General features: G+C 46.8%; 1 protein-coding gene across 8 annotated transcripts in view; it reads right to left on the bottom strand.

Annotated features, from left to right (window-relative positions):
• The window catches only part of Inpp5b (inositol polyphosphate-5-phosphatase B), a 69965-nt gene extending 61417 nt beyond the window's left edge, over positions 1-8548 (bottom strand). For 2 of the 8 annotated variants that reach the window (XM_076565036.1, XM_076565040.1), the window contains exons 1-6: positions 8439-8548; positions 7754-7880; positions 7307-7401; positions 3786-3883; positions 3592-3621; positions 1472-1582 (exon numbers count right to left, since the gene is read on the bottom strand). In XM_076565036.1, the coding sequence (XP_076421151.1) occupies positions 1472-1582; positions 3592-3621; positions 3786-3883; positions 7307-7401; positions 7754-7810 (391 nt within the window). In that variant the 5' untranslated portion in view covers positions 7811-7880; positions 8439-8548. Of the gene's footprint in view, positions 1-1471; positions 1583-3591; positions 3622-3785; positions 3884-7306; positions 7402-7753; positions 7881-8438 lie in introns of those variants that run through there. The other 6 variants (XM_076565039.1, XM_076565038.1, XM_076565037.1 and 3 more) reach the window with 6 other exon arrangements.
• Positions 8549-23238: the final 14690 nt, after the last annotated feature.

The following is a 23238-nucleotide window of genomic DNA, read 5'->3' as shown; positions in this document are numbered from 1 at the left end:
CTGAGAGGTAGAGGCAGAAGAATCAGGGTTCAATGTCATCCTCAGCTGTACAGCAGGTTTGAGACAGCCTAGGCTACATAAGATCCTTTCTTTAAAAAAAAAAAAAAAAGTTTGGGCCAGTCATAGTGGTGCACACCAGTACTCAGGAGGCAGAGGCAGGTAGATCTCTGTGAGTTCGAGGCTAGCCTGGTCTACAGAGCAGTCCAGGACAGCCAAGGCTACACAGAGAAACCCTGTCTCAAAAAAACAAAGCAAACAAACAAAAAAATTCAGATTTTGGGGGATTTCCAGTTTGGATTTCCATGTTAGGGATGTCCAACCTGAATTATTTTTTTTAAAGATTTATTTATTTATTATGTCCTGCATGTTTGCCTACCCGTCAGAAGAAGGCACCAGATTTTATTATAGATGGTTGTGAGCCACCATGTGGTTGCTGGGAATTGAACTCAGGACCTCTGGAAGAGCAGCCAATGCTCTTAACCTCTGAGCTAGCTCTCCAGCCCCCAACCTGAATTATTATTATTACCCCTGCCTACAACCACTACTAACATTCATAAATGAATTATCTTTATTATTTTACGATTTAGAGGTCAAGTTTCCCTGCGTATAGAATAACACTTAAACTCCTTAACCACTCAAGGCTCCATAATTCTTGACCTGATTTCCTTTTACCCCACAGCCAATTTGCCTCCAAAGCCAGTCCCCTTCCGGACACATCTAGTGAGATGCTTGGAGCCAGGGCAAGCCCCAGAGGCAGTTCTAACAGGAGACAAAGCCTCCGCACACCCCTGCAGAGACAAGATGGTAGCTTTAGAGGAACTCCTCCCCAATGGTAATGGCACTGGGTGAGCCCCTGAGCCCCAGCACCTGGCAGCATGAATTTGCATATTCTGTCACCGGGCCTCTGCTCTGTGTACAAACTGTCTTCCGCTTGCCTGGCTGACCTCCCATCTAAACAAATTCTGTCAAATGGCCACTAACTTCTCTCCGCTGGCCCAAAGCTAGACTTTTTTTTAGCTGCATTTGGGAACAGAGCAGGGTTTAAGGGCAGAATACATTTGACAGACTCCCCTTGGTTGTAGCTTTGGATATAGAGACTTTGGGCCTCCCAGCTAACTTGGAAGAAGCCCCATATCCTCAGAGTCACAGCCCAGTTAACGCTTAGGTTCAGAAACCCTAAACAGCAAAACACATGCTGGCCAGGTGTGATGACACACGCCTGTAATCATAACATTCAGGATGGGGGCTGAGGCAGGACCAGGACTTGGAAGCAAGACCCCCGTCTCAAAAAGGAAAAGCAATACAAGAGTTGGCTGGCAGCCCTGGACACTGTGACCCCACGCCAGCAGCCTTGAGATGGCGCAGCAATTGTGGTGTATGCACCCAGTGGGTTTGGAAAGTCAGCTATGGAGAGGGTAGGTCAGTACCTCCAGCCACCACAGCCTTCCCTGGAAACCTGGCTCTTACCTACCTGGACAGGCTCTGGCAACTTCCTGGAGGAACAGTCTGGTGTGTGAGCCAAAAGGTAGTTGGAATACAAGCCTGAGCTCAGCTGTGTCCAGTTGTACTGTCACATCAGAGCCTGTAGAGAGGAGGCAAGAAATGAGGCGACCAGGAGCTGAGTACAGGAGCTAAGTACTGAAATGTGCTTTAAAGAGGGGAATCTCAGCCCAGTGGTGGTGGGGCACGCCTTCAATTCCAGCACTTGGGAGGCAGAGGCAGGTGGATCTCTGTGAGTTCAAGGCCTGGTCTACAGAGCGAGTTGTTTTTTTTTTTTTTTTGGTTTTTCCAGCAGAGCGAGTTTTATGACTGCTAGGGCTACAAAGAGAAACCTTGTCTGGGAATTAAAAAAAAAAAAAAAAAAAAAAGTGGCATCTGCAAAATGGCAAATCAGAAAAGCTGGCATCCCAATGCTCCTTCGGCCTTAGGCTGACGGCACAGTAAAGGAACCCTGTGTGCCTCCTCATACAAACAAGCATCCTCCCCACGTTGTGGAGAGAGAGAGTCAGCTCTGGATGTCACTCGGCCGCACCACCGCTGTACCAGATGGAACTGACAGGGACAGGCTCTCCGGACTTGTGTGCTCCCTGCCCTGTGAGATAAGGGCATGCAGAAGTGGACTGGCGTGCCTGTCCATCGGTCCGCAGTGGTGCCAGGCAGCAACAATGACACGTGAAGAGAAAAGATCGAGCGTAGGAGAGGGCCAAGCTGAAAGGCGTGAAGCTTACAGGAAGAGGGGACTCCGGGGCCATTACAGATGAAGGCTCAGCAGGCAAAGGTGTTCGCTGCCAAGACTGACCAAGTTGTTCTTTGACCTTCACACGGACACCATGCCATTCAGGTCAACACACACACACACACACACACACACACACTGGATAGTGTGATTTTTTTTCCTTTGGTTTTTCAAGAGAGAGTTTATCTGTGTAACCCTGGCTGTCCTGGAACTTGATCTGTAGACCAGGCTGGCCTTGAACTCACAAAGATCCCCCTGCCTCTGTCTCCCAAGTGCTGGTATTAAAGGCCTGTGCCACCATCGCCCAGCTAGTGAGGCATTTTTATGGTGGCCATTTAAAAAAGCTTTTTCCAATTAAGATAATATCTGTGTCATTTTAGTGTTAGTGTCTATAATTTGGTTTGTTTGGTTTTTTTTTTTCCAGAAGATACAAGGCTTCTCTGTGTATCCCTGGCTGTTCTGGAACTCACTCTGTAGCCCAGACTGGCCTCAAACTCAGAGATCTGCTTACCTCTGCCTCCTGAGTGCTGGGATTAAAGGCATGTGCCACCATTGCCTGTGTGATAATTTTTTTAAGAAGAGAGAACTCACTGGGCAGTGGTAGTGCACACACCTTTAATCCCAGCACTTGGGAGGCAGAGGCAGGTGGATTTCTGAGTTCAAGGCCAGCCTGGTCTACAGAATGAATTCCAGGACAACCAGAGCTATTACACAGAGAAACCCTGTCTTGAAAAACAAAAATGAAGAAGAGGAGGAGGAGGAAGAGAGAACTCTGCTGTGACAGCCCGTGATGTCTGAGGTGATGGAAAGTACCTGGAGGACTTAACTTCGTGACAAGGGGGTGAGGGATGGAAAATAGCTGGTAGTGGGGGCAGGGTCTGATTCTTCGGGGTCTTATTTACAATTGTGTGGGTATCAGGAAAGTCTTTTTTTATTACATTTTTTTATTTGTGTATGTGTGTGCTTGTGTGTACACATGTGTGCCTACGTGACACAGCTAGCGTACAACTTCCAGGAGCTGCTTCTCTCATTCTACCGTGTGGGTTCGGGGCTCAAACTCAGGTAGTTAGGCTTGGCAGCAGGCATCTTTCTCCACTAAGCCGTCCCTCCAACCCAAGAGTTTTCTCTTTTGTTTGTTGTATTTTGAAACGCAGTCTCGTTCTATAGCTCTGGCAGGCCTAGAACTCACTTCATGGTCCAGGCAAGGCAATCCCCCACCTCAGCCTTCTACATGCTAGGAATGCTGGCACATAGCAACACACCCACCCAGGGATGTTCTCATTCACGCCTTTCTCTCTGTCTTAAGATCCTGTCCCTCTGCCCCAACAGGAACCCAGATTGAAAAGACTACTTACCAAGGATGTAGAGTTCACCATCTGGGGATACTGAGGAAGGGAAATGAGAATGCCTTTAGCAACTGCACATCCCTGTCTCACATCATCCTCCATCCCCACCCACCCCTACAGTAAGGACAGAGATGACGGGGGGGGGGGGGGGGGGGGGGGGGGGGCAGAGGAGAGTAATTCATACCACCCAGCCCGACTAGCACCTTCTTCCAGCATAAAATCTCTTGAGAGTGGCACTATCTGGTCCAGAGATACATCGTCTCCTGTGATGGCCATCCTCCGGTGTGTATACAGGAAGAGGCTGAGGGCAGAAAGCAGAAGAGGGTACACTTGGAGTGCTGGGATAATCTTTGTGTATGTAAAGATGTGTCTCTTCCTCACCCGCCTAAGCTGGTTTCATAAAGAGCTGAATGGTCAACAGCTAGGCAGGAAGAGGATAGGTGGGATCTCCGGGTAGAGATAGGAACCCTGGGAAAGAATCTGAGGTGGGAGATTCACCAGCCAGATGCAAAAGAAGTTGGATGTATGGTCCTGAGGAGAGGTAACAAGCCACGTGATAAAATGTAGATTAATATAAACAGGTTAACTTAAGTTTTAAGAACTAGTTGGAAACAAGCCTAAGCTAAGGCCAAGCTTTCATACTTAAAATAAGAAGTCTCCGTGTCATTATTCGGGAGCTGGCAGTCCAAAGAAAAGCCTGCAACGTTGGCGCGCTTGTAGCTGAAGGGGCTCTGGCAGGCCTTGCCCTTCCCTCATCCCCTCTGCCTTGCTAAGCCCTTAGATTACATTCTGAAAGCTAGCCACCATGCTCTCTCTCTCTCTCTCTCTCTCTCTCTCTCTCTCTCTCTCTCTCTCTCCTCTCTCTCTCAAGATTTATTTATTTATTTATTTATTTGTATGTATGTATACAGTGTTCTGCCTATATGCATGCCTGCAGACCAGAAGAGGGCACCAGATCTTATTACGGATAGTTGTGAGCCACCATGTGGTTGCTGGGAATTGAACTCAGGACCTCTCGGATGAGCAGCCAGTGCTCTTAACTGCTGAGCCATCTGTCCAGCCCCCTCCCCACTTTTTGTCTATTCTCTTATTTAGCCACTTCCTCCCCCGAGGCTGACCACCAACGTCCAGCTATCAACAATCAAAAGCCCCATTTTGACTAACATGCCCAATCAAAATTAAACACTTCATCCTAATATGGGGTCTCCTTCTTTCCTTTATAAACTGCCATTTGCCTATGGTCCACATCTGTCTCCTCTCTACCCAGAGGCAGTCCTTTGTCCCTCTGGGGCAAATACCCCTTCCCCCTCTCCCTTGTTCCTGTCCTCTTCTCCCTCATCCTCTGTCTTCTGTCTTTGTCTCTTATTCCCTGCTCTTTGCCCCTCTGGGGCAAATACATCTCCTCTGTGCTGAGACCTTGGTCTTGGGGCATCTTGTGCCAATACCAGTCCTTTTATTGGCAGCCTAGGTCCCTAGTGCTTGGCTGGCAGTGCCCTAGCCACACTCATGCCTCAAGCCTTTTCCGTCCACGGTGCCCAGGAAAGCTGTAATTTATGGATGAGGTCATCAAAGCATAACTCCCCATAGTTGGAAGAAAAACCAATTTGGTGCCATCTAGCACGTGAGTGACAGGAATAGCGTGTCCTTACAAAGCCCCTTCATCGCCCTGTTCTTCAGTTTCCCCATCTACCAAGCTGTCTAAAGGCCCCTCCCTCTGGCTCTGAGACCCTGAGGTTCACTTACAAGCTACGAGACCTTTGCAGGTATTATTTCCTCCCTCTGCTCTGGACTGTGCAGTGTTGCCAGGCAACACTGAATGAACACTTTTTTTTTTTTTCAAGACAGGCTCTCTCTACATAGCTCTGGCTGTCTTGGAACTCATTATGTAAACCAGGCTGGCCTCAAATTCACAGAGATCTGTCAGCCTCTGCCTCCCAAGTGCTAGGATTAAATCCTGCACCGCCACTCCCAGCCATTAATCGCTCTCTTTTTTCATTTTTAAATTTTTATTGTGTGTGGCATATGTGCTTGTTAGTGTGGGTGTGTACACACATAGACATGTGTGGTCATATTTGTATGCATATACATGTGGAGTCCACAGGGTGACCCTCAGAGGTCTTTCCTCAATCACTCTCCACTTTTTAAAATTGCTTTTTAGATTTATTTTTTTTATTTTATGTGTATGGGTGTTTTGCCTCCGTGTGTGTATGTATTATCATATGTCTGCATGCCTGCCTGGTGTTGGCAGAGGTCAGAAGAGGGTGTCAGAGTCTCTGGAACTGGAGTTATTGATGGTTGTGAGTCACCATGTAGGTGCTAGGGAATCAAACCAAGGTTCTCTGTGAGAGCAACACATGCTCTTAACCTCTAAGCCATCTCTCCAGCCCCTACATTCTTATTTTTGAGACAGAGTCTCTCAGTGAACCTGAAATTCGTGATTCAGCTAGACTAGCTAGCCAATGAGCTTCAGGGATCCGCCCGTCTCTCTACCTCCCCTAATTTCTTTAAGATTTATTTTCAGTTATGAATAGGTGTGTGTGTGTGTGTGTGTGTGTGTGTGTGTGTGTGTGTGTGTGTGTGTGCATGCCTCAAGTGTGCAGATGCCCATGGAGACCAGAAGAGGGCATCTGAACCCCTGGAGCTTGAGTTACAGGTAGCTGTGAGCTGCCCGATGTAGGTGCTGCGAACCAAATTTAGGCCCTCTACAAAAACCAAGTGTTCTTATATTTTTGGTTGTGAGCCTAGCCTTTAAAGGCTGAGCTATCCCTGATTTTGAGGCCAGCCTGGCCTACCAAGTGAGTTCCAGGAAAGGCACAAAACTACACAGAGAAACCCTGTCTCGAAAAACCAAAAAAAAAAAAAAAAAAAAAAAAACCCACAAAAAAAACAAGTGTTCTTAACCACTTAACCATCTCTCACACCCCACACCCCAGCTTTTGGTATGGGTTCTGGAGATCCAAATTCAAGTCCTCATGCTTGTGTGGTACGCACTTCAATAACTGAACCCATCTCCAGCTCTCTCTCTTTAAACATTTATTTTATTTTTTAACTCTGTCTCTGTCTCTCTGTCTCTGTGTGTCTGTCTGTGTGTGTGTGTGTGTGTGTGTGTGTGTGTGTGTGCATGCACACTGGTAAGTGCAAGTGCCCACAGAGTCCAGAAGAGGGTTCAGATCCGCTGGATTGGAGTCATAGGGGTTGTGATCCACTGGATGTGGGTGTGGGTACTGGGAACCAGATTCGGATCCTCTGCAAGAGCAGTACACATTCTAACCACTCAACAATCTCTTCAGCCCTGTCTCCTCTCTTTTTGAGACAGGCTCTCACTCTGTTAGCTCAGGATGGCCTGGAACTTGTGACAGTCCTGCCTCAGCTTCCTGAGTGCTGGGATCACTGGTGCCAGCTCCCATTTCCAGTTCAGCCTTCTAATCTTTACTCAGGATCAATGAAGCTATGAAGAACATTTTGCTTAGAATCACAGCGTCTGGATCTGAACTCAGGCACTCACACAAGCTCAAAATCTAGCCGGGTGTGATAACTAACTGCCTATTCTCTAGAAGCTTCCATGTCACATCTTGCTGATTATAAAGGGCTTAGCACATGGTGTTCCAAGAATACTATCATTATGTTAATGATTCTAGGAGACTCAGACGGGATGACTAGAGTCAAGTTGGAGGATAGCGAAGAACAACCCTTGACCCACACAGGTAGTCTGAGCCCCACTTACGCATGCTCCTGAGCGTCATTTTCCAGCCGGTACCGCACCAGCCCCAGCAGGCGGCTCTGCCTGCTGTCTCCCGTACATAGCACACCTTGTACAGCCTGCTGCTCCGAGTGAAGGGAAACTGAAAGCCAAGAACAAGCCTCCCCATCCGACCCACTCCACCACTGTGGCCTTTCTCCCTCCCCGCTCACTGTGTGACCTCAGGCCAATTACTTCACCTCTCTGAGGTTTCCTCATCTGCAAAATGGGTATAATAGTCCCCAACTTCGCAGCTTGTTGGGAGAATATCTGAATATTTAAAGCACCTAGTAGAGAAACCAGAGCCAAGTGAATTCTTAGTAAATACTGGTTTACCTATTACCACATGGCTTAGAGAGAAAGAGGAGAGAAATTTCCACACCCTCCATCCCACTTCCCAAGGCCAAGGTGGGCATGAGCTGGGAAGGATATGATGGTGCAGTATTCCCCCTCAGCCAGCGTCTCCTGAATCGCCACAGACTGGTCCATAATGAGCCGTCAAAGTCTGGTGTAGGGCAGGTGGGAACCTCCCATGCTGTAATAGAGCTGCTTCAGGGGGCTGTGGGGATGGAAGGAGGGGTCTTTTAGAGGGAAAAGAGCGGGCCTAATCATCCTGCTTCTCCTCCGGGTCCTCCCCTCTTTCCTACAATGGGCCTCTCTACGTTTCCAGGGAATGGGTTTCCGCTCCTTTGCCCCTGGCTGGATCTCCCTTCGGGAGGGAAACCAGATGTTCCCAGTGGCGTCCAGTATAATTGCTGCCCCCCTTGCTTCTGAACATAGCTCTGACTCCCTCTTCAGGGAGCAGTTGTGGTCCATCTGGCGCTTCCCTGGTTAAGATTGGTAGCATGTCCACCTAGGGATGGGAGACAGACTTCTCCTTATTCTCAGCTAGGAGGGTCTTGTACTGGAGAAATAACCCAGTCCCGCTCCTTTTTTCCTTGGAGCATGGAAAAGTGTCCCATTGCTCCTTGCCCCCGCCCCACCCGGCAGGCCCCGTTGCATCAGCTGCAGGCCGGGGGTGTCCATTCTGGCACCCACAGGATAGGAGCCCCAGCAGCCAGTTTGCAAGCCCCCTCCAACTCTACACCTATTTCGGACCCTTGTCATTGCTGCCTACCTCCCGAGCTGTCACCGCTGGGCCCACGGGACACCGATGTCCCGGACCAGGCCAAGGACTACATTTCCCAGCGGCCCTGGCGTCACAAGATGGTAAGCCAGCCTGCAAGTCCCAGCATGCCCAAGTCAATCATGGGCAAGTGGGTAGGTCTCCCCGCCCCTATGAGGCTCTAGAATCTCGAGTCTGGCGTCTTAGCATACTCTAGTGTCCCAGTTCTGGAAAGGCTGTCTGAGGAACGCCTTTCTCAGCCCACCAAATCAAAGGGCCTGGGCTTCTGCCCTAGGCGGAAGGAAGATGGTCACGTTACCCTAACGGAAAGAATGTTTTAGCTTTTATTTTCGAGTTAATTCCATCCTCAGCTCTTCACGTGTTTTAATACTCTCCCGAAACTCTTCCAAATAACTACCCTGCCTTGGCTTAATGGGATAAGATTATGAAACACCACCTTTTCCTGTCTCCAGACGGAGAAACAAGCAGACACAGAAGTGAAGCTGTTTAACAGAGTCTGCGGCCAACAAGTGCAGGGGGCTCAGAGGAAAGTCTGAGTACAACTCCTGTGTCATTTCCCAGCTGGGGACTGCCAAGTGTCCTTCAGGCCCATCTAGCTCTTCTGTCCACCGACAGAACATGAAGTGTGTGGCGGTGATGACTATCACCGGGCGATGTGGAGGACACTATTCCTAGGGTGAAGGAGGATGTAGCCCTCTTGGCTCTTTATTATTTTTTTTTTAAGATTTGTTCAGTTATTTTTTAATTTATGTGTATGTGTGTGTGCTTGCACGAGTTTGTGTACACCGTGTGTGTGTGTGTGTGTGTGTGTGTGTGTGTGTGTGTGTGTGTGCAGGCGCCCAAGGAGTCCAGAGATCTTCAGATCCTCAGAGCTGGTTACAGGAGGTTGTGAGCCACCTGATGTGTGTGTAGGGAATTGTACCTGGTCCTCCGGAAGAGCAGTAAGTGCCCTTAACTACAGAGCCATCTCATACCTGCCCGTCACCCAGGTCTTTAGATAGCCCTAGCAAGGTTTTGTTCTCAGGCCCCTTTCCCACATTCTATTGGCTTCTACGGGACCATTCTCCTCTGGGCTTCATTGTTCTCATTTAGGTTAAGAATATAGCTCAATGCTAGGCAGTGGTGGTGCACACCTTTAATTCCAGCACTCAGGAGGCAGAGGCAAATGGATCTCTGAGTTCGAGGCCAGCCTGGTCTACAGAGCAAGTTCCAGGACAGCCAGAGCTACATAGAGAAACCCTGTCTCAAAAGATAAAACAGCCAACAAACAAACAAACAAACAAACAAACAAAAATTATAGCTCAAGACAGAGGACAAAAGAAACTAGCTCAGATGGAAGATTCTAGAATGGTTTTGTCTCAACTGTTGGCTATTTCAGTAAGCTGGATGTTCCCTGAGGACCAGGCTGAGTCTTGCCCTTGCTGCTCTGGCATAGCAGCTCTGAGAATTTCATTTATTTATTTTGAGCAGTACTGAGGGTGGAACCTGGGAACCAGGCATTAAATACTCTACCACTGAGCCACCTCTCCAGCCCAGAACATACGCACTGAATGAATTACTCAATAAATTAGCTTACTGAATACATTGCATTTCGACTTTGCCCCATAGGAAAGGAACAGCAGCAGGTGGGCTAGTGCTGGAGAAGGAATGGCCACTGTGACTTTTCGCCGCTGTTGTTTTGAGACAGGGCCTCACTATTTAGTCCAGGCTGGTCTAGAGTTTGCCTCAAACTCTTAATTCTCCTGTTTCAGGTTTCTGGTATTACAATGGGTGTCCGTTGTAATTTTTAAAAATAATTTTTTTATTTTTTACACATATTTACTGTCTGTATACACACACACACACACACACACACACACACACACACACACACACACCGCACCATGTGTGTTGTTTGTGGAGGTCAGAGAACAACTTGTGAGAGGTGGTTCTTTTTTTTTTTTTTTTTGGTTTTTTGAGACAAGGTTTCTCTGTGTAGCTTTGCGCCTTTCCTGGGACTCACTTGGTAGCCCAGGCTGGCCTCGAACTCACAGAGATCCACCTGCCCTTTGCCTCCCAAGTGCTGGGATTAAAGGCGTGCGCCACCACCACCTGGCTGAGAGTTGGTTCTTTCCACCATGTGAAGGATCAAATTCAGGTCCTCAGGCTTAGCACACGCTCTTGTCTACTAAACCATCTTGCTGACCCCCACTTCTAACTTACCACTCTCCTTTTTGTTCTGAATTGCATTCTGATAACCAGTTCAACCCGAATGTGCAAACCCCCTTCCAGAAACGGGTATATCTTCCTGGTTGTCTCTTCCTAGAAATGTCCACAGAACAACTGGAGTTCAAGTTTATTGGACTACAGTTTCAAAGTCACATGGGGGAAAGGGAACTGGTCAGAGATCAAGGGGGTGAAGGTTGATAAAGGAAAACAGGGAACCCCCTTAATGCTGATGGTTGGAGGGTCTGGGGAAATGAGATGGGGCTAAGCAGTTTCTTAGATGAAGGAACTCTCCCTGCAGGATTTGGGGGTCTTCCCATGGTATGTGGGTCATGTAGGTGTATCCCTCTCCAGTAAAGCTCAGGCTTCTCTTTGGGATCAGGGATAAGGACCTGCCACCTTGGAGGGCCCATGTTCAGGCCTGTGAGTGGGAAGCAAAGAGCCTGGACTGGCATCCTCACACAGACATACATGCAGGCAAAACACCAGTGCACATAAAATAAAAATAAATTTTTAAAAAAGGAGTGCACAGGCACTTGTATGTGCATGCATATGAAAGCCAGAGGGCAATATTAGGTGCTTGACAAGTCTTGCTCACTAAAGATACAGTTCCAGGATTTGGAACAGGGAGATGTGGAGGCTTGCAGGGCCCACATAGTCTTCTCAAACGCTGCTCTCTGATTCTGCTGAACTCAAATTGTGCACTGGGGACAGGAGCAGAGAATGTGGAGGAGCAGCCATGTAGCAACAATCAGGGCAGGGGGCTCCTGGTGACTCCTGGAGTGGCCTTGTTGAAGTGAAAAGTCCCATCCAGCTGGAGGCAGCTGCCTGAGGCCTAGGCTGACAGCACTCCAGGTAGCAGGGCCCAGTCTCTGCTTCCTCACACCTGGGTGCATCCACCATGTAAGCCTGGCTGCAGCCTGAGCTGGACCATTTGAGCCACAAGAACAGACAGGACCATTCACGTTAGGGGTTGGGGATTTAGCCCAGTGGTAGGGTGCTTGACCCTGGGTTCAGTCCTCAGTTCCGGGGGCTGGGGGAGACAAAATAACCATTCATGTTACCCTTGCCCTTCCCCCAGCTCATGAAGGCAAGACGCCTCAATGAAACTAGAACTGAGCTGAGCTTCCCCATGAGGTCAGGTGGTCAGTTCCCAGAAAACCAGTAGGTCAGAAACAAGGGGCCCCATTCTAGAGCCTTGGAAAATTCCACCTGATGCCCTGCGTTATGTAAAGCCGAGAGGGTCAAGCTTGCTCAACTCCAGACAGGCTGGCTCTCCACAAATATAGCTCCCTTTAGACTCCACTGTTGAGCTACTCCAGGCCTACAGTTCTGTGAGAAGACAGTTACTTCATTCTGGAAGCATTGAAGACCCACCTCACAGAAGTTCAAGCTCTTGGGACGCATGGCTGGAGTGTCCTGCTCTTTGAAGCAGGCATCCCCTTGGCAGGAAATGGAGGTACAGGTTTTTTCCTGGAAGAAAATGATGAGAGGTTTGAAGGGCTAATGCTGGACAGAGAGGTGAGGTGGGAGCCTGGCTGTGCCTGTGCCATGACCTCCTCCACTCCAGCAGTCAGCTGAGTGCAAGATACTCAGTCTCTCTGGGGAGTGGACGCGGTGGTGATCGCTCGGGTGGCATGAGGAGCTGCTTGTCCTCTGGGATACTCAGAGGCCCCGTTTGTATAAACAGAGCACTCTGCCTGGGGAAGTGTTGTGACACCCTAGGGTGGGAGGCGAGCACCTTTGCAAAGCCGTAGCCCTACCTCGCCCCTCCAGGATGTACAGGCAGCTCACAACCCAGCACCTCTCTCAGCTACCACCCTGGAAAGGACAGGTGGTCTCTCCACGTCCCTTTGGAGCTTGCAGGCGAGAGGGAAGAGGACTGGGCTGGGCTAAGGGAGGAACATGTTAGCAAAGGCAGCCTGGGAGAGAGTAAGAAACCCAGCTTTGGGGGAGCTGATGAAGACCTCAAAGGCAGGGGCCAGCCAGAAGGATTTAAAGGCCAGGACGTTGATGGAGATTAGGGGACTGGTGAAAACTGAGCTGAGATTTGAAGATCTATCAAAGGGCAGGGTGGGTCAGTGGCAATGGAAGTCAGAGTTGGGGGCAGGAGCTGCAGGGTGTCAAGGGTGGGGCTCCCCCCAGAGACTGAAGACGTATTGAGCACTAGGCAGGGTGACCCTGCACTCTAACACTGCAGTATTGCAGGGGCCAGGACTGGACACCGAGTCCGTCGACAGCAGGGAAGAGCTGGGACCCATTTCCTCTCTCACCCTGCCACTGGAGCTGCACCGGGCCGTGTAGTGGGAAGCATTAAGTTGAACCAGCTGAGTGAGAAAGGGCAGGCACACGCAGGAGCGTGTGGCTATTGCCAGTCTTAGGCCCTCTCTCAGCTCCTCCCAGCATCATAAAAGGGACTCTTCTCCCTCCCACTTCTGAATCTCTGTCCCCAGCCCTTCCAAGGGCCCCCTCCTCTCCTTCATCTTAGAGTGGTGTCCCTTCTGGGTCCCATCATGCCCTGCCTCCTACCTTGCAGTGTTGTCCCCAGACTGGCCTTCTGCTGCTCGGTGGGAAAACGTCACCCCCTGGGAGGACATGGCTCCAAAGCAGGGGAAGCTATGGCAGATGGGTTTGAGTGCTGTGGCCCCATTTCAAGTGGAGGGCATCAGTCGGGAAAGGCCTGTGTCCTACACATGCTGCGTATCTGGACTGGAGGAGCAGAGGTCAGCTGACCTCTTGTCAGAGTCTAGGCTCCCAGAAGACCAGCAGCAGAACTGCCTGGAGGAAGAGAAGAGGATGACACAGCAGGAAGTCACCAGATCAAAGGTCACAGGTCAAGGAAAGGTTGTGGGGGGGGTGTTAAATGGAAGAGGTGTGCAGGAACAGAGAAGCAGGAATATCTGGATCAGCAACAAGCCCGAGGCTAGGATTGGTCCAGGAAAGGATAGGATCTCAGAGCTGAGGACACACACCTTTGAGCAAAGTAGCCCTGTGGCAACCACTGGCCACAGACATCTTGAATGGAAGAGTGGAGGACCAGCCCTGAGCAGCCCAGGGGAGGCTGCAAAGATTCCTGTAATTGCATTACATAGACAAATGGACTGAGGCTGGGGGGCAGGCAAGACTACCTACAGGGAATAAGAGGTCCCAGGAAGTCTCTTTCCTCCTTGGAAGTCATACTGTCAGAGGGACAGTATGAAACAAGCATAAAAGGACCGGCATTCTAGCATCAATCCCTTGGAGAATATATGTTGGCATGGCAACAGCAACATCTTAAGCCTGGGAGAGACAGCATTGGAGCAGGTGCAGGGACATGAAGTACATGTCGGGTGCCTCTGATCTGGCCTCATTTACCTCCAACACCCGAAGCTGTGGGAAGGATGGCAGAGTTGGGGAATAGAGCACAGGCCAGGGGAACTCTGGGTCACAAAGGGGCTCAGAAGGCTCTATCCCAAGATTCGAGAGTTTTGGAGATGGAGACTCTTCCCCCTCACTAAGGTAGACAGATCCCAGTGAGCCAAGGGCAGAGCTATCTCTGATCCTCAGTTCAGGGATCCCGGCCTCTGTGGGATCTGACCTGGAAGGGTCTGTTAAACGGGCGCTTGGCATCTTCTTGTAGGATAGAAAACTGCTCGAGACAGGTATGGGAACACTATTCTTATTAAGCCCAAGCCTGCAAAGCTGGGCATAGCCTAGTGCCCGCCACTCCCAGAACCAACAAGGGTTCTATTCCCCAGTCATGGTTACTGCCTCTGTCAAGCACTCAGATCTGTCTGCTGCGGACATCTTCCAGGATGATGGCATAGAGCCTCACTGAGGCCCCTCTGCTTACTGCATGGATGAGGCCATGCTTGGGATGTAAACAGTGCTAAGAGGAAGCGTGGTTAGTGGTGGTTCCTCTCTTCACGGTCACCCCTCACCCCGCAGCACCCCTACACACACACACACCGTTCTTTTCTTCTGCCACTCGATGAACAGTTTGTAGCCGAGAGTGGTGACGCACATTTGTAATTTCAGCACTTCGGAGGTAGAGTCAGAAGGGTTAGGGGTTCAAGGCCAGCCTTAGTTACATGAGACCCTGTCTCAAAAAATGAGAGTTATTGGGGGCTGGAGAGATGGCTCAGAGGTTAAGAGCACTGACTGCTCTTCCAGAGGTCCTGAGTTCAATTCCCAGCAACCACATGGTGGCTCACAACCATCTGTAATGAGATCTGGTGTCCTCTTCTGGCCTGCTGTCATACATGCTATATACAAAATAAATAAATAAATCTTTAAAAAAAATGAGAGTTATTATGTGGTAAGTATCTCTCCAAGGAGACATCAGACTTCAAAGACTAAAGGGGTCAAGGGTCCAGTGTTCTACCCAGGGCCTTTGGTTCCTGTGAAAAGAAAAGCCCAGAAGATGGTCCCATACTGTAAGGATTTAAAGTCTGGATTTTGAATAGAAGGACCCAGAATTCCAGATAAAGTCCTTTCCTGCCTCTCTGGTTTGAACAGGCATGGCTGGAGGGACAGCTCAGGAGTGTGGGTGGATTCCTAGGAGAATCAGACATGGTCAGTGACAACCTGGTAATCCCCTGGAGTGTCCATAGAGCTTCCTACCAACCTGTGCATTTTTCCATGGATGGAGGGGATATTCTTAGCATTCCCTGTGCCTGTCCCATCCCAGCGGAAGACCTACCTGCACCTGAAGATGCAGAGGGCATTGAGTATCTAAGCATGAGTCGGAGAGGCTCAAATGCGGCCACTGGAAGCTGCCCGGGGCCCTTCCTTCCCTCCAACCATTTGTCAGTTTAGGGAATCTGTCTGATGTGGCCGTCCCTGGGGACCCACAGAAGCCACATGCAAAATCAGGAAGTGCAGCGGATGTCTACACTGCAGTCGGGAGAAAATAAAGTCAGCTGGCAGTTCTGGCAGATCTGGCAGTATCCCAGGGTCCCACTGGAATGGGAAGGTGTGTAGCACGAACCTTAAAAGGCCTTAATAATAAAAACAAACCTGGAGCCAGGTACTGGGGTGAACGCTGAAAGATCGGAGGACCAGTATCCCAGGGTCCTACTGGAATGGGAAGGTGTCTTATTCGACTCCACTGGAAACCCAACAGCTGGGGAGGACTCTCAGAAGAGAGCATAAAGGTTAGTCAGGATCCTCTCAGAGCTCATACACTGATGATGGCATCTAAGGGATGAGGAAGAGTTAGTTATCACAGCAAGTACAAGAAAAATGAAGAGAAACGGGGGGGGGGGGGGGGAATCTTAAGAAATCTGTCTAGGTTAGAGATGCAGCTTAAAGGTAGAGCGATCACCTAGCATGCAGAAGGCCCAACTTGATCAAGGAGCTCAGTTGAAATTCTCTATTTCTACAGCAGATTCCATTAAGTCCAGACTTCAGGGGGACACCTCCCAGGACTCCTGCTGTTTCTGCCTGGCCTTAGCTAACAGCTGTGTGTCTCCTGGGGTAAAAAGAATCAGCCATACAGGTTATTCCCCACCTCTCTGTGGAGATTGCATCTGAGCTTCCTTACCTGGGGCTTCTGCTCTTTCTATCCCACCTCCATGTAATTCAAGCTCTGCAAATCTAATTGTGCCTGGCACACAGACGACACTAATTTTTAAAAAGAATTTTGGAAGCTGGGCTGGTGATGGCACATGCCTTTAATCCCAGAACTGGGGAGGCAGAGGCAGAGGCAGAAAGATCTCTTTGAGTTCCAGGCCAGCCAGGTCTACAGAGTGAGTTGTAGGACAGTCAAGGCTACCCAGAAAGAATTTTGGTTAACAGAGTTTCATACATATATACTTGTTGCAAAATGTTTAACTATGCAAAGATGTGTTGCATTTGTTTAAATAGCTAAAGATATGTGGCTGTTTACCTTGCCTGTCTAAGGCACTTGATTGGTCTAATAAAAAGCTGAGTGGCCGGCTGGGCAGTGATGGCGCACACCTTTAATCGCAGCACTTGGGAGGCAGAGGCAGAAGGAGCTCAGTGAGTTTGAGGCCAGCCTGGTCTAGAGAGCGAGTTCCAGGACAGGCTCCAAAGCTACAGAGAAACTGTCTCAAAAAACAAAAACAAACAAACAAAGCTGAATGGTCAATATCGAGGGAGGAAGTATGGGTGGGAATTCTGGGAAGGGAGAGTAAGGAGGAAGAGGAATTTAGGCTGGGGGAAGAAAGAAAAAGGGACATGAGGGAGACACCAGGGGTCAGACAGACAGACCCAGAGGAAGCAGGAAAATAGGACATACTGAATGAAAGAAAGGTAAAAAACCCTGAGGCAAAACATAGATTATTAGAAACAGGTTAAATTAAGTTAAAAGAGCTGGTGGGACAAGCCTAAGTGAAGGCTAAACATTCATAATTAATAAGTCTCTGTGTCTTTATTTGGGAGCAGGCCCAAAGAAAATGCCAACTACATACATTTTTTTTTTAAATAGGGTTTCTCTGTGTAGCCCTGGCTGTCCTAGAACTCACTCTGTACCAGAAGGCAGCTTTGGATGTCCTAGAACTGGAGTTATGGATGGTTGTGAGCCACCGTGTAGGTGCTGGGATTTGAACCCAGGTCCTCTGCAAGAGCAACAAGCACTCTAAACCAATGCTCACACTCTGTCCTTCTCCACTAGTCTCCTCCATTCCTGCCCTTCTTTGCCTTCAAAAATCCCTTTTACTTTCATACTTCTTCCTCCCTCACAATCCCCTACTTCCATATATATATATATATGTATGTATGAATATATATATTTAAATATATATATATGCACACACATATTTAAATCTATATTCTGCATGAGAAAAAACATGCAAACTTTGAGTCTAGCTTTTTTTGCGGGGGTGGAGGGTGGGGTGGGGAGATAGGGTCTCACTGTGTAGCTCTGGCTGTCCTGGATTCTCTATTTGGACACACTGACCTCAAATTCAGAGATCTACCTGCCTCTGCCTCCAAGTGCTGGGATTAAAGGCGTGCGCCACTACACCCAGCTCAAGCTTGCCTTTAACTCCTGAACCATCTTATTGGCCACTGAATGTCATTTTGTTCTTTTACAGCTGAATAAAATTCCACTGTGCATTCAGAATACATTCTCTCTATTGTCTTTTACCAGACATCCAGATTGATTCCCTATCTTAGCAAAAAACATGGATGTACAAGTAACCTCTGTGGTGTGCTGACTTAAGAGTCCTCTGGGTATCTACTCAGGAGTGTATAGCTGGGTCATACAATAGTTACATTTTAGTAAAAAATAATAATTGAATGTACTAGGCCTGACGGTGCACCCCTTTAATCCCAACACTCAGGAGGCAGAGGCAGGCAGATCTCTATGAGGCCAGCCTGGTCTACAGAGCAAGTTCCAGGACAGCTAGGGATGTTATACAGAGAAATCCTGTCCAAAAAAAATTGAATGTGTGAAATATAAACAATGAAAAGTAAAAGTAGACTTTGCTGCAACAGGTGAGCCCAGGTTCCTGGCAAGGTCTTTTTTGGCACAGTTAATGGGACTCTTCAGGCTCTGACACCACCTCCCCTCCATACCATAACGAATGCTGGAGTCTCAGGTACCTACTCTGAGGGATGTGACAGCTAGAGAGCAGTGGAGCATTCCTTGACAGCCCAGTATGGATACTGTTTCAGCCAGAGGGCTTCCTCCATGTTCCATTCCAAAGCTTTGCTTCACTCTCTCCCCACTTGGCAATGTCTCCTTTCACCTTGGCCTAGTTTTCAGTAATCAGTTCCTAATTGACTCAATTAGATGTGACTATAGGCTCCGAACCCACTGCTGCACAAGCCCCGGGGAGGCGGCTCATCTGGCCTTTAAGAACTGGCAGAACCAAGGCACGACATGTCGCACAAGGAATGGGTTGACCAGAGTAATGTAATGCTCAGTAGGGGTGGTGAGACCTTTGTGACCATGGGCATGTCAGGACACAGGTATATGGAGGAAGATGGCCAGCCACAGCTTGTGAAGCATTTGTTTATATTGTTCCATTACTAAATAAAACTTGGGAGTCAGATATCAGGGTAAAAACCTGATTGATCAGAGAAGTGGCAAAAAAGCAACCAGTGACCTTTTCTCTCTCTCCATCTCCCCAATCCAAAGGGCCCACAAACCTTTCTAAATCCCTCCCTACTCCCTGTGTCTCTCTATATATATCATGGGTCAGCCAAAACCTCCATCACTAATTCTGATCACCCAGTTGCTGACTCCGCTCCCTGATTCAAGATTAAACTTTACTATCAGTCTTGGAGTGTCAGTGCAAACAAACATCCCACAACATTCTCTCCTTTTTGTCTAAATAAAAAAGAAAGGTTTCAACTCTAGCACAGTAAACCTATATACAATAAGAACAATTGTCAGGAAAGAATTAAATTTATGGGCTGGAGAGATAGCTCAGAGGTCAATTGAACTCAGAGAGGTCCTGAGTTCAATTCCCAGCAACTACATGGTGACTCACAACCATCTAATGAGATCTGGTGCCCTCTTCTGGCATGCAGGCATACATGCAGATAGAATACTGTACATATAATAAATAAATTTTTAAAAAAATTACATTTACAATATCCAGTCCATTTGTATTTGGCAACTTTGGAGAAAATACTCTATTATCTAGCCTATCTAGATGAGTCCAAAGTTTTATACCTAAACCGCTTTCTATCATAACTTGTATTACCATCCTAAAAATATCTTTTTAGGCCTTAAAACATTTTCTAAGATAGACAGTTTTTATGTCTCTCAACCTTATACACTTTACATCTCTTTTGTGAGTTTCTTTTCTGAATTTGGTAACAAGGAAAACTGTAACTATAACTATCTAGTTTTCAAACCCATCAGAGACCCGAGAAGAATATAATATTACCCAAGTAAACAGGAAGTACAGAGCAAACAACTTCCAAAACTATAGAAATGACAGCGACAGTTGGTTATCTGGACAGTCATTCCAAGGTTTATCTGCAACATTGGGGCATCCATCTTTGGCTTACAGGCCTAGAATATCTGACAGACTTTTTTGTGAAGCAGGAATTTTGAAGGATTGTCCTACCTTGTTTTGGCAAAGTTTGGCAGTCACCTTCTTTTGTGTCCTGCTTGTCCAATTTGGACACCATACTGTCAGCAGTTGAGGCAAAGACAGTTTCTTGCCCAGTGACTAACTTTGCCACAATGAAAGCAAAGAGGTTCTTCGATGCCCATCATCCTTTTTTTGAAGTGAATTGGTGCTGCCAGGAGCAGATGTGTCTGTCTTGAAAAGTCTTGTGTTATTAAAACATTTTAAATGTTATATTCTATAGGTCTTTGAAGTGTTTGAAGACCATCTATCTATTTAAAATGTGTCTCTGAAAACATACTTAACATAACTATAAGTTTGATTGTTATAGATGACTACTAACTTGTATTTCTTAATTATCCTAAATAGTTTGTAATAACTTTTAGGGACTACAACTTTACATTGCATTTTTAAATGAGCCACATAGGTACAATACTTTAAACAAAAGTAAAAACATATATAAAGTGTGACAAAAATAACCTTAAGTTTGTATCAATATACAAAAATACCTGGGCTGGAGAGATGGTTCAGAGGTTAAGAGCACTGACTGCTCTTCCAGAGGTCCTGAGTTCAATTCCCAGCAACCACATGGTGGCTCACAACCATCTGTAATGGGATCTAGCGCCCTCTTCTGGCCTGTAGTCATACATGCTGTATACATAATAAATAAATCTTTAAAAAAAAATACCTTAGCACTTGGGAGGCAGAGGCAGGTGGATCTCTGTGAGTTCCAGGCTACCCTGGGCTACAGAGTGAGTTCCAGGACAGGCTCCAAAGCTACACAGAGAAACTCTGTCTCGAAAAACCAAAAAAATAATTCATACCAATGTAAAATATTTGAGACTAGTAGTTGCTTTTGTTTGTTGTTTAAAAGCAGATTCAATAATCTACCCTTTTCCCCCCTATCATTCCTATATTCCCTTTTTCCCTTTTCAGAACAAGATCCCTGAATCTAGTCTTTTTTGCTTAGTTTTCTCCCTGACCATGACCAATAACAACTTGCAAGCAATCCCCCTAAATGATGATAAACATCCATAAGCCATTGACAGGACAAAAACCACCCATCCCATCTCTTGGGAATATGGGTGTCATGTTCTTAAAATTACTTCCTGTTGTCTGGGGGTGATGGCATCTTTAGGAGACCCTGAGAAAACTGAGGTAATGGTCAAGTCCTGGGAGAGCTAGCTGTTGTCTCGTCTTGGTGTGATGGGAAAGTGCAGGGCTTATTTGAAGTCCTGGCTGTAGTAGTCTATGAGGATAGACCATCTTAGCTAACAATTTTGAAGTTGTCCTGAGCAATTTGTAGTCTGAAGCTGACTTTTGGGTGGTGTTTGTCAGCTTAATGGCATTATTGCAGTCTAAGTGGACTTGTCATTGCAGGGTCCCATCATCTTCTTGGAGACCTCAAAGGTCATTGTCATGGTTTACTGCAGAAAACTTAAACATTTTTTTTTTTTTTTTTTTTTTTTTTTTTTTTGGTTTTTCGAGACAGGGTTTCTCTGCGTAGCTTTGCGCCTTTCCTGGAGCTCACTTGGTAGCCCAGGCTGGCCTCGAACTCACAGAGATCCGCCTGGCTCTGCCTCCCGAGTGCTGGGATTAAAGGCGTGCGCCACCACCGCCCGGCAACTTAAACATTTTAAATGTCATAAGCATGAGAGCTCCAAAAGGTTAATGGACCACAATTTGTTAAGTACATCTGGGGTACACAAACTTAGTTCCTAGCTACCTGCTTCAGATTCAAGCCTGAAATCATATATAGGAAGCTGTATGAATTCTAGCTATTTCTAGAATTAGTTAGTACTCTAAATGACCATTAATATCACAACAGAAAGTTTAAATATATATAATAATCTTATACATTTTGAGATAACATTTATACCTTAAGAAAAGTCTGAAAGAGTCAAAACCAAAGGATTATGAGATTAGTGGCAATAGAATAGTCCCTTAATTTTGGGAAGCAGAGCCAGGCAAATTTCTGTGAGTTCCAGGCCAGCCTGGGCTACCAAGTGAGTTTCAGAAAAGGCGCAAAGCTACACAGGGAAACCCTGTCTCGAAGAAAAAAAAAAAAAAAAGGCATGCTTGGGTTTAGAGAAGGAGATAGCCACACTCCAACTCCAAAGCCAGCTTTAATTTTTAATTGAACTGGGGCTACAAAAAGACCATTTGCTTTATATGTGTGTAGAGAACAGCAGAAACAAACATTTGCATTTATGAAGTTCTATCCTGTTGGAAATGTGATATACTAACAGGCCAATTTACTCTTTTTCTTGGGACATTTTCTCTGGATGATTTGTTCTTTTTCTTCAGATGTCTCATTTGTCCAGTGGTCTTCAGATTCCTTAGCTGGATGCCCTCATTCTCCTGGAAAGACAAAAACAAAACCCTGCCCCAACCCTAACTTTGGGAAGTTCCCTTTTTTGGCAAGTTATATCTGATCTAATGAAAAGCATTTGTTAATCTTATAAGTTAGTTTAGATTGAATGGCCACACTGTTTGATGAACTATTGCCTCTCCTAATCAAGAGATTGATTTAATCTCTCTTGTTTGAATCTAATCTTTATCAATTTTGATGGTTTCCATAGCTTTTTTTCTCCCATGGAAACAAAAGCAAAACCTCCTCCCCAACGTAACACATATCCTGGTTTCTATTCTAAGGTCAACACATCTTGAAAGTATATACGCTGATTTTATTCAGCATTTTTTTCTACTATCCAATGTCTCTCTGCAGCTGCCATTCCTTTCTAAATTAGCATTTAGAAACATTAAAGTTAAAGTCTTGTGTAATCTATCTCTGGAGGTCTTTATTACCCCTTTCTGTTTATTAAGCATATCTTTTAAAGTGTGCTTAGGTCTTTCTATAACTGCTTGTCCTTTAAGATTGTGTGGTATATCTGTAATATGCTTTATGTTGTAATGTGCAAAAAACTTGTTTTACTAGAGACATATGCTGGAGCATTATCAGTCTTAATTTGTATGGGTATTTCCATGGTGGTCATAACTGGTGATCATTCTTGTATGGTAACTGGATAAACTAAGGTTGGCTTTCTGATAACCTTGGGCTGCTCCTCTTTAGTTTCAACATGTCATGGTGTGGTAGGTTCTGATCTAAATTTCTGTCTCTGTGTGAAGACTCTTCTCAGTTTCATTGGTAGGTTTTTCTAGGGATTGTATCTTATCAGTTTTTCATATTTGGCACAGATATCAAACCACTATTTTAAGGATAAAACATGAATTACCAAACTGGTAATACTTATAATCAACATTATGTCAATCCTGGCTATGTTGGTTACTTTATTTTTTCCAATTTCAAACCATCTATTGTGTAACCAACCATACAGAGTCCTAACTCCCTGCATTGTAGTATTCCCCATTCTTGACGTGGGAAAGATTTTTTTTTTTTGCATAAAACCTAATTCCTTCCTTAAGAATTCCCAGGTGTCTCACCAAATCTGATGACTTTTGAGTTTGTCCACAGCAGTGACTAACAGCAGAGCTGCATATTTTTTTTTGGGTGGGGGGACCTGCAGCTGTGGTACTTGGTGCAGTGGCATGGTGCC

The sequence above is a fragment of the Peromyscus maniculatus genome, chromosome 2 (assembly GCF_049852395.1).
Source record: "Peromyscus maniculatus bairdii isolate BWxNUB_F1_BW_parent chromosome 2, HU_Pman_BW_mat_3.1, whole genome shotgun sequence".
Lineage (NCBI taxonomy): Eukaryota > Metazoa > Chordata > Mammalia > Rodentia > Cricetidae > Peromyscus > Peromyscus maniculatus.
The sequence above is the reverse complement of the archived record's forward strand: the minus strand, read 5'-3'. Positions and strand labels throughout refer to the sequence as shown.